Source organism: Schistosoma mansoni, chromosome 6 (assembly GCF_000237925.1).
Source record: "Schistosoma mansoni strain Puerto Rico chromosome 6, complete genome".
Lineage (NCBI taxonomy): Eukaryota > Metazoa > Platyhelminthes > Trematoda > Strigeidida > Schistosomatidae > Schistosoma > Schistosoma mansoni.
Window position 1 is genome coordinate 15,785,515 of NC_031500.1, and position 18,879 is coordinate 15,804,393.

Consider the following 18,879-nt stretch of genomic DNA (forward strand, 5'->3'; position numbering starts at 1 on the left):
GAGGACGCGCGTTTCGTCTTATTTGGGACTGGTCAGCTGGATGTACCTGCATCTCAGAGTTGATATCGAGGCAATACGCGCAGTATGCACATATGCCAATTAGAGACTGACCAGTTGCAGTCCTAAACATCAATGGGAAGATTCAAACAAACAATACTAAGTTGAATTTAAACTTCACCCCATTGCACAAGCAAGTGGCTATCAGGACTCAGTGACCCAGTGGATAACGAGATGGCGTTTGAAGCGAACGGTACTGGATTCGATTCCCAGAGTGAACATCAACTCTGAGATGTAGATTCATTCAGCTGACTAGTCCCAACTGGGGCGAAACGCACATCCTGGATTTCAGTGCTAGCCACTATCCATCTTAATATAATTAAATGTTTTAAAATTTAAGATTCCTCGACTTTTAAACAGTTTCTCGGAATTTTTTTTACTTAGTATAGGGTGTTGTGTATGTAGTCAAATATTGTAGTTCTATATCATTGAATCCTGAAGGTAAGCGAAAAAGAGGAAGGCCGAAGGATACACTACGTCGGGAAACGGAAGTAGATATGAAAAGGATGAATAGCAACTGAGAAGAACTGAAAAGTATTGCCCAGGACAGAGTTAAATGGAGAATGCTGGTGGGTAGCCCATGCTACTCTACGAGGTGTAACAGGCGTAAGTAAGTAAGTAAGCATACCATGGACTGATATTAGTTAGATAATCATTAGAAAATAGTAACTTAGTTTGCTGGATTTTAAATAGATCTCTAACAAGAAACATTTTATTCAGTAGATACTGTAGAATTCTTATAGAAATGAATTGAATATTCCATAACATAATTCCATGATTTTTTAGAGAAATTTTTCACAAAATTTATGAGATATTCATATTAAGATTTTGTACATGAACATCAAACTCCGCCTGTAGCCCCTCCGGGGGCTACTGCCTGTCCCAAGCACGGATAAAGGAAGAGGTTTGTGCATGGGGTTAGTGACCCTATCCTATAGAAAACCAACTCTCTAAAAAAAGGTGAACCAGGAAAAATTATTCAAACCATCCAAACTCTGCTCTGGAAGTTGAAAGAAGAATTATGACTCCTCATGATGAAAGCCGAGTTCCTTCGTAAGTCCCGAGGCCGATGCCCTTTTTCTAACATAAACATCAGCTAGCTACTAAGTGTCACCATGTATCTTTGTTGATACCAGCGAAAATAAACAATTATTTACATATATTCAACTGTATTGAAGGTATAACAAGAACACCTGAGAATTTTCAAATCTTTACACACAGTCATTCAGCATTCAGAAAACCTATCGAAATCGACCCAGTTTAATTAATCACTTAACAAAAAATTATGAATAGTCATAAAGTCAAAAATCAGATTCAAGGAGGCGATAAATCTGTAAATAAGTAAGAAATGGCAAGCAAAACATCAACAACCAACCAGTCGATATCATTGTCGATTGAACGGGCTGTCAGTCGTATGTGAAGAAATTCGAATAGCGAATTGTTTTTAAAATTTAAAGTCTATGCTGACGATATTATTCAGAATGGCGATGAAAAGTTCACAATTGAACTATTAGGCCCTGAAACTAATCTTTACCAAAGTATTATTCATAAAATTAAAATAGTGTGGTGAATGTGAACACAGGAGGTAAAAACTGAATGTACTTGAACACTATACAGTAAATACTAGATTTACAAAATGTCAACTAATTGTCTCAGACTTTATTGTTTATTCGTTTCGATACCACTCACTCTGTTTTCTTTCTCTTCTCTTCAATTTTCTTTTTATCCTTCTGCCTTCAGGCGTTACACTTTCGATTGGTGGTACATACTATTGATATCTGTCGACAACGGTAGCAAACACCACATTAGTATTATAATCATTATATCAGTATGGGGTTGTGGAGATTATTATGATTTTGGTTGAGATCATGAATATTAGACCACCATTGAAAACCTGGAAACACTGGATGGCTGTCTCGTCCTATTGTGGGACTCCTCAACAATGCGCATCCACGATCCCGCTCTCGTGAATCGAACCCAGCGCCTCCAGTCTCGCACACGAACGCTTAACCTCTAGACTACTGAGCATCTATCAAAATGACAAAAACTACAAGTTAGTGAATTCAAGGACTGATGCCACGTTTTGACCGGTATGGCCATCCCTCACTCTCTTACAATCGTCTCCAAAACTAGTCAGCATACGCGTCATGATAATCGGTGTTCAGACATACGTAACACGAGGCCCAACCATCTCAGTCGATGAAGTTTCACAACCTCATCAACTGATTAACCATCACTCCCTAATACCCTGAATCTAACCTCACTATTACTTACCCAGTGATCCCAGCATATGCGAGCAATATTTCTAAGACATATGTGACCAAATACTAGTAACTTATGAGTATCTCCTACGTTTCGCAGCCGTAAAGTAGAACAGATTGAACTGCTGCTCAGTATACTCGTCCATTAATTGATAGATGAATATCTCGTCTTTGCCATAGGTGACGTAAGTTGGCGAAAGCCAAGTGAGTTTTCCGAATCAGTGCAGAGATTTCGACAGACATCAACCCAATAGGGCTGATTAGACTTCCAAGATAAGTGAAGTTGTTGACGCGTTCAACCACTTCACTCGCTATGTTGACGCAGGCCAGTTCTAAAGCAACAACTTGCATTTAGAGAGGGAGAAACGCATCCAAACATCATTGCATTGTTGCTCAGTGCTACCGAAAGACTCTACATTTTATCAGCGTCTTCACCAAATAGGAGTATGTCATCTGCGTATTCCAAGTCGATAAGTGGACCTCCTGGTAAGAGATCATCGCCCGAAAATTCAGACGATGAGAACGTTATTCTCAGCAGTAGGTCCACGATGAAATTAAACAGAAATGAAGATGGGGATAGTGCACAGCCTTGTCGGACACCACTTGAGGTTGTAAAATCATTTGACAGTTCTCCATAAGCTCTCACTCGACTGCTAGTGTTCGAGTAAAGAGCCTTCACAAGTTTTATGTACTTCTAAGGTACACCTTTCAATGAAAGACACTGCCACAGAACTTCTCGATCTATAGAGTGAAATGATGTCTTCATCAATTTAAACTACCATTGTTGGACGCCGATAAGCATATCTGTGTTTTAGAACCCAACGAATAGTGAATATGTGTTCGATGTATCCACTATCAGGTCTGAAGCCAGCCTGATTTACTCTTGTTTGCAGTTCATAAGTCTTTGTTAAACGTCCACAACCCCTTACTGTTTATAGTGCTTTTAGTTATCTTGTTATTTTAGAAAAATTTTCCAAATTGCCTATCATAATAACCACAACATGCTATTTATGTATTAGACTTCTTTTCGTAAATGTAACACAGTATATACTTTTGATATATTGCAATCATATAATGGAGAAAACAACGATTATTAACAAAATGATATATATATATATATATATTACATTAATGAGTTGATGTAAGCTAGACTACGATTGGAAAGATGGAAGCACTGTTTAATGGCCGTTTCATCTTAGTATCGGACCCTTCAGCAGTACACACGCGATCCTTCACACACACTGTTGAGGAGTCCCACAGTAGAACGAAACAGCGGAGATGTAGAGAACTACGGAAGCCATAATCCAGAAGATACAAGTGTTTATTAACAGTCGTCTATGCAAGATACTTCGGATCAGTTGGACAGACACTATCAGCAACAGTTACTGTGGGAGACAACAAACCAGATTCCAGCGGAAGAAGAAATCAGGAAGAGGCACTGGAAGTAGATAGGGCACACTTTGAAGAAATCACCCAATTGCATCACAAGACAAGCCCTCACATGAAATCCTCAAGGTCAAAGGAGAATAGGAAGACCAAAGAACACATTACACCGAGAAATGGAGACAAACATGAGAAAAATGAACAAAAATAAGATAGAACTAGAAAGGAAAGCCCGTTACAGAGTGGATCGTCGAATACTGGTCGGCGGTCTATGCTCGATTGTGAGTAACGTACGTAAGTAAGCAACTAAGTAAGTAAGGTCATAAGATATATTTCATTGAAAAGTTACATAATCATATATCATTTGTAATAATACATAACTACAGTTATAATGATGATAACTAATTGTTCACCTATATATATATATATATAGTAATCGTATTATTTTCCTAAACGTTGTGAATAATGTCCATATCTTCTTGGTTCATTATCTGTAAAATAATGATTCCAATATGATGGTAATGTAGATTGTAATGGATTTTCTGTATTATAATGTATTGGTAATTTCATACTATATACTTCATTTTGATCATGATTGATTATATCCCAATCTGGTAAAATATCATTTGGATTATAAGTTAGATAACAATGGATTGTATTTAAAATAAGTAATGAAATAAACATTGTTAAGCATATTGTATTGGGCTTAGTAATGGTGTACATTTCTTTTCTTTCTATTGAGTTGTTTAACTATTCTATAATGTAACAAAAGAAAAAAGAAATGAACAAGGTTATTTCAGTAATTGAGATCATGAGCTAGATCACCAATGGAAAACCTGCAAGCACTGAACGGCCATTTTGTCCTATTGTGAGACTCCTCAGTAGTGCACATCCACCATTCCGCCTCACGAGATTCGAATCCAAGACCTTTCAGTCTCACGCGCGAGCACTTAACCTTCAGACCACTGAGCCGATCGGTATCCAACGGTGTTAATGTCTAACTTCAATCAATCCACGAAATTGAGCATCCACTCACCAATTGACTTCAGTGAGTTCCTATCTCCCAACAGACCTGGTTGAACTACACTGATAACTGCTTCTCAATAGAACTCCAGGAAATACCTCATAGAGCCAGTCATTATTGGGCATATGATCATTATCAGAAGGGGGTTTTGTGGAGATTTTAGTGATTTCATATAGTTGAGATCATGAGTCAATTGAAGCTAGGTCATCATGGAAAGCCTGGCGGCACTGGAAGACCGTTTCGTCCTAGTGTGGGACTCCTCAGCAGTTCACATCCACGATTCCGCATCGTGAGATTCGAGTCCAGGACTTATCAGTCTCGTGCGCAAGCACTTAGCCTCTAGACCAGTGGGGTGGCCGGCATTCAACGGTCTTAATGTCTAACTTCAACCAATTTAAAGACAACATTTTGTCCAGGAAACTGGTTAGAAATTCTTCCGTAAGGAATGAGAATATTCAAATATAATTGTTATGTTTATGTAATGTGTTATCAAAGCATACCTTTAGAGAAAAACTAAAAGTAACCATATTAAATGTTTATGTTTGATATTTTGAATGTATCTAATGTCTTGATTAAAGAACATTTAGTTATGAACTATGAAATTAATTTGTGAATAAGTTTAGTATACTATTGTGAAAACTATTCAAAAATTCATACAAACTATAGATCAATCTATGATATTTATTTTGTGTAGTTTCACGGTTTGGTAAATATTTTAACTAAACGTAATGGATGCTGGCTTAGATGTTTAGAGGTTAAGTGGTCGCGCGCGGGACCGAAGGTCTTGGGTCCAACTCTCTGGGTGAGGGATCGCTGATGAGCACTGCTAAGGAGTCCTTCATTTTCATTCACTGAGATGATTGAGTCACGTGTTACGTATATCTGAACACCGATTATTACGACGCACAATGCTGACTAGTGTTGGAGACGATTAGGAGAGAGTGAGGGGTGGCCATACTGGCCAAATCATGGCATCAATCCTTGAATTCACTAATTTGTGGTCTTCTCCATGTTGACAGATGCAGACTACTTGATTGGGGTCCGCGTGACTATTGTAACCAGTGGTTGGAGATTGTGTAAGACATGACTAAGTCAACTCTCCCTCTCCGAATTCTCTCACATGTCCACGGGTACACAATCGCAACCAGGAAAGTCCTACTCACTTTCTTCGCGTGACATTACTGTTGTTAACGAAATTGAAAGGACAGAAAGCGAATATCCGTGGGTTTAACCGGGTTGATGAATATAGAGGATCCACTTGAAAGAGCTGGAAAACCCTGATTCCAAAATAATAGTGTACATAGGCTTCAGGACCCTGAAGGAACAAATAGCGTATGAACCTATTCTTGGACACCGACTACCCTGAGACTAGATCTGCTTACATTGTTCCACTACATTGTTGATCAGACATTTGGGTCGAAGGCTCTTGGTGTGGTCCCCTAAGAAGATCAACTGCTTCTTTCTGAGCACCCGGTCAGTATCACAGCCCACACACAAATCAAGTGACGTGTGCATGTATGCATATGTATTCGGTGCCCCTTTGTACCAATATTTATATCAGAAGGGGTTGTTGTGGATATTATAGTAATTTCAATAGTTGAGATCATGAGTCAATTGAATTGGTGAAAGTTACAAATTAACACCATCGGATAGCAACCCAGCGGTCTAAAGGTTAAGTGCTCGCGCGTGAGACTAATAGGTCCTGGATTCAAATCTCGCAAGGCGGGTACGTGGATGCGCACTGCTGAGGAGTCTCACAATAGGACGAAACGGCTATCCAATGCTTCCAGGTTTTCCATGATGATCTAGCTTCAATTGATTCGTGATCTCAACTATTGAAATCAATATTTATATGTTCAAATAGTAATAAATATCAGTATTTGAACACACGTATTTCATATTATTATATATTGCAATAGAGTAACTGAATTTTAAAAAAACCCATTAAACAGTGGATTATAACTTCAATATATTACAATCCATTTTGATATACTTATGATAATGAAATATACATTAAGTGGAAACTATTACATATAATAAATGATAATATATGTACATTCTACATTTGATTTATATACAAATGGCGAGTACAATATGTTATATGCCTGTAACTCTTATAGAGTTACTGCCGGTCCCAAGCCCGGGTAAAGGAGGAGGGTTGGGCATGGGGTTAGCGACCTCATCCGGTAAAAAACTAAGTTGCTGAGAGAACGTTAACCAGAACTGGTGAGCGGCCTATGCTCCTCCACGAGGGGTAACAGGCGTAAGTAAGTATATATAAGATTTATTGTATATGCATTTGTTTAAAGTATTATAGATATTATGTAATTAAAAGAAAACTATACACACTGAATAGATAGTGGCTATCAGTGCAATAAAGGACGCGTGTTTCGTCCTATTTGGGACTCGTCAGTTGGATGTAACTGAATCACAGAGTTAATGTTCACTCCGGGACTCGAACCCAATACCTTCCGCTTTGAAACGCTATCAAGTTATCTTCTTAGTCACTGAGTCCAACTCTCTATTGTTTAACTTATCTATACAATAATCTCAGTATATATTAGACAACTGTTTTGAACTATTAAACTAATCTGTTACACCCAGTTTTATCATTTTGCTTTTCTTTTTGTTTTATAAACAATCCTATTGTTAGGAATGTTTCATTAAATTATAAAACAGAACACTGAATTCAATGAATAAGTTTTGTTTTCAGGGTTATGATATTCTCAAGTTATATACTTGTATTTATATTTTACCTTCATAATGTCATTTGTCACAGAAGAGAAGATGTAATATTGACTACCCAATTATTTATCTTTAACTAATCATTGAGATAGGATGGTGATTTGAGGTGGTCAACAGGAAACCCTTGAGCCGGGTTTCATGCTACATGGCATTCGTCAGCAAGGTGTACCTATAGTCTTGAGGAAACTGGTGCTCCCTGATGGATTCGATCCCATGTCACCCAGTTTCACAGTCAGAGACGTTATCATTGAGCACTAAGAAGGACTAGACATGCATGACATTGATCACTACTCAGTGATCAATCAATTGTAATAACTAATTATTAGTATTGTTAATCTAATTGTTTTTATGAAAGATGTTTATGAATCTTAAAGATGATTTCTGTCACAAATTGGGAACAATTCAAAGTTTATTGAAAGTCAACGGATAATAAATAGTTTTTACTTCTAAACTTATGATGCATTTCCAAAAAGTTTAGACGACCCAATATATTTATTTATATATTTATTTGAACACATAAGTATTGGTACAAGGGGGCATCAGATATATATGCACCACACATTTAATTATGTGAGGGCTATGATAGTGCCTGGGTGCCTAGACCGAAGCAGGTGGTTTTCTTAAGGGGCCACACCCAGAGCCTTCGACCTGAAAATGTGATCCACAAAGCAGTGGAGAATGGTAAGGAGATGCAGTCCCATGGTAGCCGCTGACCAACGATTGTTTCATGCGCCATTTGTCCCCTCAGGATACTGGAGCCCATGTGCACCATTGGTTTGGAATCAGGGTTTTACAACTCACCTAGGTGGACTTTCCGTGTCCACCAACCCGGTTAAAGAGCTGGATATTCGCTTTTCGTCCTCTCAATTTCGTAAACAACACCCCTGGTGTAAGAAGGCAGTGAGTAGGACTTCCCTGTCAGAAGCTGTATACACGTGATTAATATTACTAGTTATATTATTATTGGTGTGGATTGTAAATACATTTTTGTTAATATTATCAATCTAACTGGAATTTCAAGGTACTCTCACCTTTAATACCAAAAAAAGGGTCATTAATTAAACAAAACCAAAAACGATTAAGCATATTATAATCAATCTTAGAACTTACATGACAACCACCACACTAATGATTAATTACTAAAGGATATTGGTAAATCATGATAGTTTTATATAGTTTGTTAACAGTTACTTTCTATTGGTTCAATACTACATACCATAATGATCAGTAGGTTAGTCAAAACCAAAAAAAAAAAAAAAAAAATAAAAGCATAACTCATTCCGAAATTCGACTAGTCATGATTGTTATCCTTCTTTGTATATCCCTATTTTAAGTTGTTTTTTTTTACTTTCCCATGTCAACATTTTCTTATCCGGTTTCCTTTTTCTTTTCGTTATGCTTATATGGAAACAAAATAAATTTTTCAAAAAAAACAAAACAAAAAGAAACAAAAACAAAACATGAATACCTTTTTATGTGTACAGAGAACGTTAGAGATCGTGTGAAAAATGATTGTGTAACCGGAAGTCATAGATAAGAGAGGATTACTTAACTAAGAAAATGTCGTTATATGTGTATATATATACATATATATGTTTATTGAGATGGTGGATGTCGTTCAGTAGGACGATGAAGGCTCCATGACCATACTATCCAGCTCAGAGAACAAAACTCCATCAAAAAGAAAAAAATCATGTTTATTATTTCATCTACTCCGTTGCTCAACTATCATGAAATTATCAGAAGGGGGTTTTGTGAAGATTTTAGTAATTTCATATAGTTGAGATCATGAGTCCATTGAATCTAGATCACCATGGAAAACCTGGAAGCACTGAACGGCTGTTTAGTCTTATTGTGGGACTTCTCAACAAGGCTCATTCACGATCCCGCCTCGCGAGGATTCTCACAACAGGACGAAACGGCCATCCAGTGCTTTCAGGTTTCCTATGATGGTCTAGCTTCAATTAAATCATGATCTTAACTATATTAAATTACTAAAATCTCCAAAAAACCCCCTTCTGATATGCTCACTAGTGACTAGCTCCATGAGGTATTTCCTGGAGTTCTAGTGAGAAGCCGTAACCAATGGAGTTCAAGTGGGTCTGTTGTGAGATAGTAACTCACTGAAGATATTGGCGAATGTGTCACTCAATTTCGTGGATTGGTTGAAGTTAGACTTTAACTCTGTTGAATGACGGCCGGCTCAGTGGTCTATTGGCTAAGTGCTCTGGCGCGAGACTGATAGATCTTGGATTCGAATCTCGCGATGCGGGATGGTGGATGTGCACTGCTGAAGAGTCCCACGATAGGATGAAACGGCCGTTCAGTGCTTCGAGGTTTTCCATGGTGATCTAGCTTCAATTTTACTCATGATCTCAATCATATCATGAAATTGTTTGTTTAGATTTTTGGGTAAATTTCTCACAAATTTTAAATTATTCCTACTAACTAGTCATATTTCTGGAAATTTATCAATGTAAATAATCTAAATTAACTTGAATACAAAAAAACGATAACAGGTTTTTAGGTTAATAATTTTACTTTGATTCATATTACTGATTTGTGCTTATAAGTAGTTTGGTTAATTTCCATTCAAAGTTTGAAAATTCATCATAAAAATATTAGGATGAAATGACTGTCTATTGCTTCCAGGTTACTAATGATGGGCTAGATAGGGTCAGTTCATGATTTATACTGAAAAATACTCAAATACGTGACTGCATTCATAAACGTTCATCATATTCAAACGAGAGTTAATTAAAACAACTGTGTATTAGTTCACAATATGTATGTTTTCTGAGTAATCTCTAGGCATATGATTGTTTTTAAAAGCTTAGCAGGATAATGCAAAACTCGATAGTGTTGAATGCTGGCGAGTAATTTATTTGAAAAACATAACTACAGCATAACTTCTTTCAATTATCTGCTCAACGAACAGTTTTCTTGTAAGTATAAGCTTGTGGAGATTTTTGAGTATCATTGTAATTATGGACCGATCATTGTTGAATTACCATTCAAAACCTGGAAGTTCTAGACGGCCATTTCGTTTTATTATGTAACTTCACAGCGGTGTGCATCTATGGCTCCCCACTCAGGAACAGGTCGTCTGGGGGCCAAGCCTTCGTGCTCGAGGCTGAATGTCCATGGTTCGATTCCCAAGGACAAGGTAGTGGATCAGCACTGTTAAGGAGTCCCATACCAGAACAAAACGGTCGCCCGTTGCCTCCAAGTTCTCAGTGTTGGTCTAACATTGATTAGTTCATATTTTCAACGTAACAGTTTCCTCAATAAATTATATTACAAAAATTTAAAATTTTTTCTCTTTGTACCTGCTTCACAGATTGCTTTTTTGAAAATACTCCAAAACTTGAAGAATGCTATGACGTATCTTTTATAATAAACTTCATAAAGACTAATTCTGTTTGACCATGGATTTCACAATCAAAACATATCAAGTAGATGATAATTAGGAAAAAGGATATTGAAGACGTTACAAAGTACAGAACTCATGATATTTAATTCTCGCACTGAGCACGATCATATGCAAACAACATTTTGTAATCTAATCGGTTTCGCACAACTTTTCTGTTAAGTATGGCAACCGATCTTCTGGTAAAAGTTTAACAAAACTTTAGAAAAATATTTTAAGTACCATGAATCATTTATGAAGACAACAACTCTTTTTGAGTAAATCAAGCATTTCTGTGAAAAGATTGAAGATATCAAGGATGATACGAGGCTGAGGATCATGACCTCCAAGCAGTCCGACAAATATTTTAAACAATGAAAGTGGAAATAAAGTAAACTCATTATCGAGGGTCGGAATGATCAATGTATTCTGAATCTCCTAAAATCACATTTTCAGAGCCTCAATTTGCTTATATATTGTACAATATGTTATAACTTCAATCGGTCAGTAAACTGTTAATCACTTCATTTCTTGTTTATTTTTCACAAAAGGTATCTGGGTAAATGGTATTTCATGTTATTAAGTAGGTTGCTAAGAAATATTATTCCCATTATATACAGCTTCATTTGTAATCAATGAAGATGATAAATATAACAGACACTTGTCTGATACGGATTATAAAAGTTCCTGTCAGTTGACTTACATATATGTTTAAGGATTCTGAATCCCCTAATATGCTATTTGGGTATAAATCATTCTGAGATGATTCAAAATGAACGTTATAAGGAATTAGTTTCATTTATTTTCAATGGTAATTAGTCAGGCTAAATAATTCACCGTGATTTTATATTCGAACAGCTTCTCAATTGGATAACCGTTGGATCTAGCCGACACAAAATTTCATTTACTTGAATGTAATCTAAATCTTCTATGATCTTGACCAGTATATATTTTTTACAACACAACCTCCACGTCCATCAAACGGGACTGGATGGTTTATCGTCCAACCTATTCACTTCATATAGATTGCATTTCTTATTAGAAGAATCTTTTAGTTCATAAAAATTGAACTCAATTCATTCTCAACATATAATAAAACGATTAAACAACAATTTGATCTTTCTATTGCACCTAATTATGTTTCAAAAACTATATTAATAATGAAATTACAGTATTATCAGTGCAGGGTTTAGTGAAGATTATAGGATTTTCATAGACATCAAATCAAGATGCAGTTCCTGGAGTTCTTGTGAAAGTTCGTGACCAAATGAGTTCAATCATATCGGATGTGAAATGGTTATCCACAATGATCAATGAAAAGTTATATATTAATACCACTAGGTGCCAGCTCAGTGGTTTAAAGGTTAAGCGGTCGTGCCCGAAACCGAAGGTCCTGTGTTCAATTCTTGAGTGAAGAGCCTCTTATGCTTATTGATTTGTAGTCCCATATTACGATGAAACGGTCATCTAGCACTTCCAAGCTTTCAATGATTGACTTTCAAGATCAGTTGCTGATTTAAAACTGTAAAAATTAGAATATGTTCCCATCCATCATTTGCTTAGTAAACAATATGCTTTTCATCTACAGTATAATTTACATTCCATAGTGATTATATTTGAAATAACTTATGTGAATCGTCTTTGTATAAAACTTTTCAGCAGGAAGGGTTTTTGAACTTACAATGGATAGAAGCCACAGTTTTGAGATCTTATACCAAGTCCATTAATTCTAAAGTACTTACTGACTTACCACTGAATAATTTTTAAAATGAAATAAATTGAATGATTGAAGTTTAATGACTAAGTCAATCGGTTGTTTTAGTATTCTATGGTGATACATTTTAATTACTGATAATTAATTGATTCTTACATTTTGTGACTATTTGTTTGATATCATCCTTCTTTACAAATGATTTACTTTAGTAACCTTTATATCGTAAAAATGAATATACTGAAAGATAAGCAAATATGGATAGTGGCTAGTAGTGAAATCCAGGATGTGCGTTTCGTCCTATTTCGGGCTCGTCATATGGATGTACCTGCATCTCAGAGTTGATGTTCACTTTGAGACTCGAACCAAGTAACTTTCGCTTCAAACGCCACCGTATTATCCACTCGGCCACTGAGTCCTGATAGCCACTTGCTTGTGCAATGGGGTGAAGTTTAAATTCACTTAGTATTGTTTATTTGAATCTTCCAATTGATGTTTAGGACTGCTTACAATGCTTGTGAATTAAGGCTATATCAAGGCAATACGTACAGTATGCACATATGCCAATTAGAGACTGATCAATTGCAGTTCTAAAACATCAATGGGAAGATTCAAACAAACAATACTAAGTGCATGTTTTCCTATGTTTTAACATTACATTATTAACTTAAGTTTAGTAGTTGAATAACATCACTAATCTCCATATTGAGCATTTTTACTTTGTAATGAGTTAGATAGATCTGAGTAAATATAATAATAACTATACTACTAACATAAATGTAAATTAATCAGTTAATTAAAATTGATTAACAAAAACGAGTCATCCATTTAAATTATGTTCCTGATAGTTTGACCATTTTTCTTGTTTGGCGTTAAAATAGATTCATAGAAACCTTGTTATTCATAAATAAGATGGATTAAGATTTAATTGAATTAATCAGTAGTATATGGGTTATGCTAGTTGGTTAGGGTATGAAAATGACAGTATATTTTAAATAAATCAGTTGATAGTAATTACAATATAAACTCATTATATAAGGTCAATGTTACTAGTATTCATTTTGGGAATATGAGGTTTTTTGTGTGGAGGTTAGTGATATATAAAATGGTAAAGCCTAGTAGGCCCTTCTAGAGAAGAGTACTACATCAAAGCACGGCATAACTACTGGGGCGGGATAGCTGTTTCTGTACTGCTTACGCAGAACCATTACATAACACTCAACAACCCAATTTTTTTTCATTTTGTTTTTGTTTTTGTTTGAACAGACTCATTTTTTACCAATCTTTTGAACCCTCAATTGTTATGCAATGACTCTTTGTACCATACGTAATCGTTCTCGGGTATTGGTAGAGTGGCTGATTAGACCAGTCTCCACCACCCTCATTACCACTCACGTTAGTAGATGGGGTGGTGGCCATGATCCAGGAGGCACGACGAGGATGTGTGAGTCGGATTTTGCCTCCTTGAAGTTAGTGATAGTATCCAGATTATTCAAATTAATATCGATGGATTGAAGTTAAAACTGATAATTTAATAATTACAGTCCAGCACCCAGAACAATAGGAGGATGTGATTTAACAAAGGAAGCACCTGTTCCCTCAAGATTACAGGTACACTTTGCTGACGAGTGCCAAGTAGCAGGAAAGCTGGGTCCAAAGTTTCCTGTTGACCACCTCCAACCACCATCTTACCTCAATATATATAGTGCACGCAGTGTCGAGCCACCTAGACTAGTGGCCACATCGCAACTTGATCGATAGCATTCGATCATCACTAAGAAGCACTTGACACGCATGACATCGATCACCACCCAGTGATCAATCAAAAGGAAAAGTATGTTAAATTCATTTTGTATGTATTCAGACGTTTAACACGACCAATAAAATATGTTCCCCTTTGTGTTTGTTTGATAGATCGGCTTTTTGTGTATTTCAAACTTCAAACTGAACTTTTTACTTGGCAACTGGTTGAACACTAGCCTGTAGTTCTGAATACAGTTTTCTTGTTTTTCCTATTTTTCCTTATTTTCCTATTTCACCATTAATTTTCACACTATCGAATAGAAGTGTTTGAGTAATTAAGTACTCTGATGAGTTACCTTAATTGTAAAACATAGAAGACAGATTTGTGAAGAAAAATATATCCAAATGAAAGCACACTTACAGAGGCTGATGAAAATGTCACGGAAATAAATTGTTTGACAACACTACCGTCTGAAGCGTCTTTTTATACAAGGATCCCAAATTCAATCAAACAAGAAGTTGAGAATGAAGGGATCTGAAAATGTACCTGAATAATGGTTGATGTGTCGAGGTTTATGGAATCTAAGCGGATTAGCTGTTGAAAGGGATGCGCACCACGGCGTACTCGAATGTGATCTGATGCTTGATCGAGGACCTTCAGTTAGGGCTGTATCCATTAAAACTAATGAGGTCAACATCAATATCGTGGACTTACAAAACTATTTATTTTACAGAGTCATTTATCATCAAACCCAATTGTAGTATTTCCTTGATTTTCTACTGATGCACATGTTCCGGTAAAAAATAGAATTACTAAATAGACTGATTTGAACAGCTATACAAACATTTTAACAACGCTGCTGGTATTTGGCTCTAGCGAGTAAAATGTTGTGAAAGTTCTCACTGAGTGCTTAGAAACACGTACTTCTACGATCTATGGGCTGCAAATGTTACCTGACCAGTTGACGACAGAACACCCTGTTATGAAAGTCACTGAGTGATCAACAAAGTTTCCAAACCATGACTAACGTGAAATCTAGTTTTCAAATAGAGCTGGAAAATAAAGCAGGTTAACATATATTGATGAGTTAAATGAAGATGATTGATTCATATCATATGATAGTTCGACAACTTTTGGAGCTCATTCATCAGCATATTTATTAACAATATAACTACTCAGCTTGTTTTTGGACAGAAACATTTTTCAACACTTTATTTTTACCCGACGAACACCTTAACTACGAATATCTCATTTCATTAAGAACTAGTCAGGAGAGTAAGAATTACTAGATTCAATTAAATAAACGTTTTACAAAATGTTTTTATATGCACTTCCTTATTACATGTTGGTTTTTTTTTAAATAAATGCTGAAAGTTAGTCACTGCAAATCGTGCGTGTATCTCCAGTACTTCCGATAGGCAAAAGATCCTTTGTGTAAATATGTGTTTATGCGTGGGTGAAAACCCCTATACCCATTCATACATTCTCTGAGGTAGAATATTTTTCTCACTTTTGCATACGACTTTACTTCTATTGCTTTCTGTAATCAAGTATATTGTATTTATTATCTAGAATATTTATAATTATTGTTAGCGCATCGTTCACAAGTTTTGAAATGTGATCGACTATTCGAATTCTTAGAGTTTTGATTATCTTTTCAGTTTTGTTTTAATTAATGTTCATCCCGGTGGTTACCATGTTCGATTTCTGTCCCTCGGTTGCTCCTGTGTGAATTGATCATTTTTATTTCGCGTTTTTAAGACTAAAATGCATTTTCTTTTTAATGACAATATTCACACCATCGCACAAGCAAGTGGCTATCAGGACTCAGTGGCCGAGTGGATAACGCGATGGTGTTTGAGGCGAGGGTACTGGGTTCGAGTCTCAGAGTGAACATCAACTCTGAGATGCAGGTACATCCAGCTGACGAGTCCCAAATAGGACGAAACGCGCGTCCTTGATTCCACTGCTAGCCACTATCCATCTCTGCTTACAATGGCAATATTTGTTATTGATAACCAGAAATCGGTTATATAAACCTTACATTTCTTGCATAACTCTTATCCTTAGTTGACTGCAGATTGAATAACTTGTCTTTTTTGACAGAATCGTATTCAGTGATTAATAAGGACATTTCTCATCACCATGGCAAGTGACTGGTAATGTTCCTAATCCTTTTACTAGCTTAGTGTTTTAGAGTTTCGCATTTACAAATGCTGTTATACTTAGAAAAAAACCCCCGAAATTAATCGTTCTGTAAGTCTTCGACATTAATACTGGCCTTATTAGTCTTACCAGGCACACCTAGCTGAAGGTGCTTGATCGCGCTTCCGCACCAGACCACGGGTGGGATAGCCATGCTACGCATCCCTTGCAAGTACCAGCTAGCTTACATCAAACGCTTTTCGACATATTGATAGCTTTGTAAATATATCTTCGAACCCCTTCATTTATGACTTCTGAATTGCTGTGCTGGCATTCTTCGATTATAAAGGTGTTGCGTGTAAAGCCGTTGTCAATCTCCGAATACCAGTGACATCTCTAAGGTATATCCGGTGTTTTGTACCTCTATTCACTTATTTTGCGCAGAACGTTTAGGCTTAATAAAGGCCATTGCCAACTATGGTTTTTGAATCAAGATTCATCACTAAACCATCTTCTGGCCTGGGTTCAATATTATTACTATGAACTTTGGAATTAACGTTGATTAGTCATATGTGATTTAAAACTTTTTCTAATGGAAGCACTTTGCCAAGAAATGGCTGGATATGCAGGACTGATTAATCATTCATAATTTAACTCACTCCCTTCTTTGGTTCCAACACCGGACAAACAGATAGGGGAATCTTTAAATAAAATAGCAAATATTTTTCTCATTGTCTCTTTCTATGGTACTTTAACTGTTTGTTTTGTGTTCTTCATTCACTTCTCACTCATCTGATATTCCGTATAATGCGATCAGGATAGTTTCTCACTATTTTGCTCCATTCTTCCAGTCCATATCATCCCACGATACCTTCATACTCGATGTTATCCATTACAACTTTGGCGTTTAGGTCTCCCATCAAGATTGTCAAGTCTTTTCATTGGCAATTCTCTGCGATCGACTTCAGCCCCATAAAAATGATCTTTATCGTCTTCATCGTTTACATTGATGAGTGTATAGCACCGAATAACATTCATTGTGATTCTCCCCTTATTAGTTTTGAAAGACTCCTTGATGGCTCTGAATCCATGAGGTCCCCATCAAACAAGTGCCTCACGTGCTTTTTTGGACGGCATCAATGTAACTTCTGTGTGCAAAGCATTTTCTTTTTCGTGACCCGAGTGCAACAGCACCTCTCCCAAATCTAATATTTTCTGTTTAGCACGGGTTCAATGTGTTTCGCTTACTCTGCGAACAATCAAGTTGTATATTCTCAGCTCCGTACTTTGCTCAGCTTCCCACATTGTGTGGATATTTCATGTACCTGTACTAATTGTTGCTCTGGTTGTCAGAAAGTACACTGACCTCGTGAACTCCGAAGAATGTATGTTTTACCGTGTGGCGTTTGAATTCTTCTGAATGACGATCCTTCAAATTCCAGGGCAGAGTTTAAATGGTTTTAATCACTTTCTGGCTAATGCTTTTTAACAAGGCTTTTTTCTACAGGGTGGAGTTGATATATTCATGTGTAAATTCTCTTCTTTATCGGGGCCTAAGATAGGCAGTAACCTTATAAGGGTTACTGACATAGCGAGATGTACATCAAGCTTGTGCTATTAATGTTCCTATATCTATTTTCGCCATCATGAGGGCTTCCATGTTAGAACACACTTAACGTTAGTTGAGAAAGGAAATTGTAGGCCGTAGCAGGTATACAGTCTAAACTCATTAGGAACATTGGCTACACTCACTCTTGTCGCATCGCATTCATTTTTGTTTGTGCAACCTCTTCAATACTGTCGTCGTTATGTTTTGCAAGATCTTTAATACGTGTCTTTGTGGAGGTGGGTGTCTTAATGCTGCAGAACCCCATACCTTTGCAGTTGTCTTGTTGATAAGTTGTATTTGTCCATTTCAACTTGAAATTACTGAAGTGATCGATTACATAGATAATGAATTCAGTCCACGTTTTGTCGAGAATACGTTTTCTCGTTCATGTGTGACAATTTGACTATAATGTGTAATCCTTATTTACGACTGAATATTGAAATAGCAGCGTAAATATTACACACCTTTTTGATGCACTTGTCGTTAGATCGCGAGTTGCTAACATATCACAGAGCGCTACGCAGAAATTTAACAAGGACTCTAAAAGTTCCCGAGACCATACATACTACACAATAACTTTGGAAGGTAGTTTATTTATGATGGGAGTAACAGCAAATTATCACATGGCTTTGCAGTTAAGGTTGTCCCTAACATGGTATAAATCCTACCAGGTTAACAATCTGGCGTGAAAAATAGTTCAAAATTCTCTCCACCTACATGCTTCCATTTCAATACACAGAAAACTTGGATTAGTTACATGGATACAAAATATCCACCATGTGTTATTCAGA

The 18,879-nt window shown here is 36.5% G+C and overlaps 1 protein-coding gene across 1 annotated transcript; it reads right to left on the reverse strand.

Moving 5' to 3' along the window:
- Positions 1–4,017: 4,017 nt before the first annotated feature.
- On the reverse strand, positions 4,018–4,458 carry Smp_154220 (hypothetical protein). Its single transcript, XM_018798402.1, has one exon. The coding sequence runs from the start codon at positions 4,422–4,424 to the stop codon at positions 4,143–4,145; it is 282 nt and encodes a 93-aa protein (XP_018653347.1). The 5' UTR covers positions 4,425–4,458; the 3' UTR covers positions 4,018–4,142.
- Between the last annotated feature and the right edge of the window lie 14,421 nt (positions 4,459–18,879).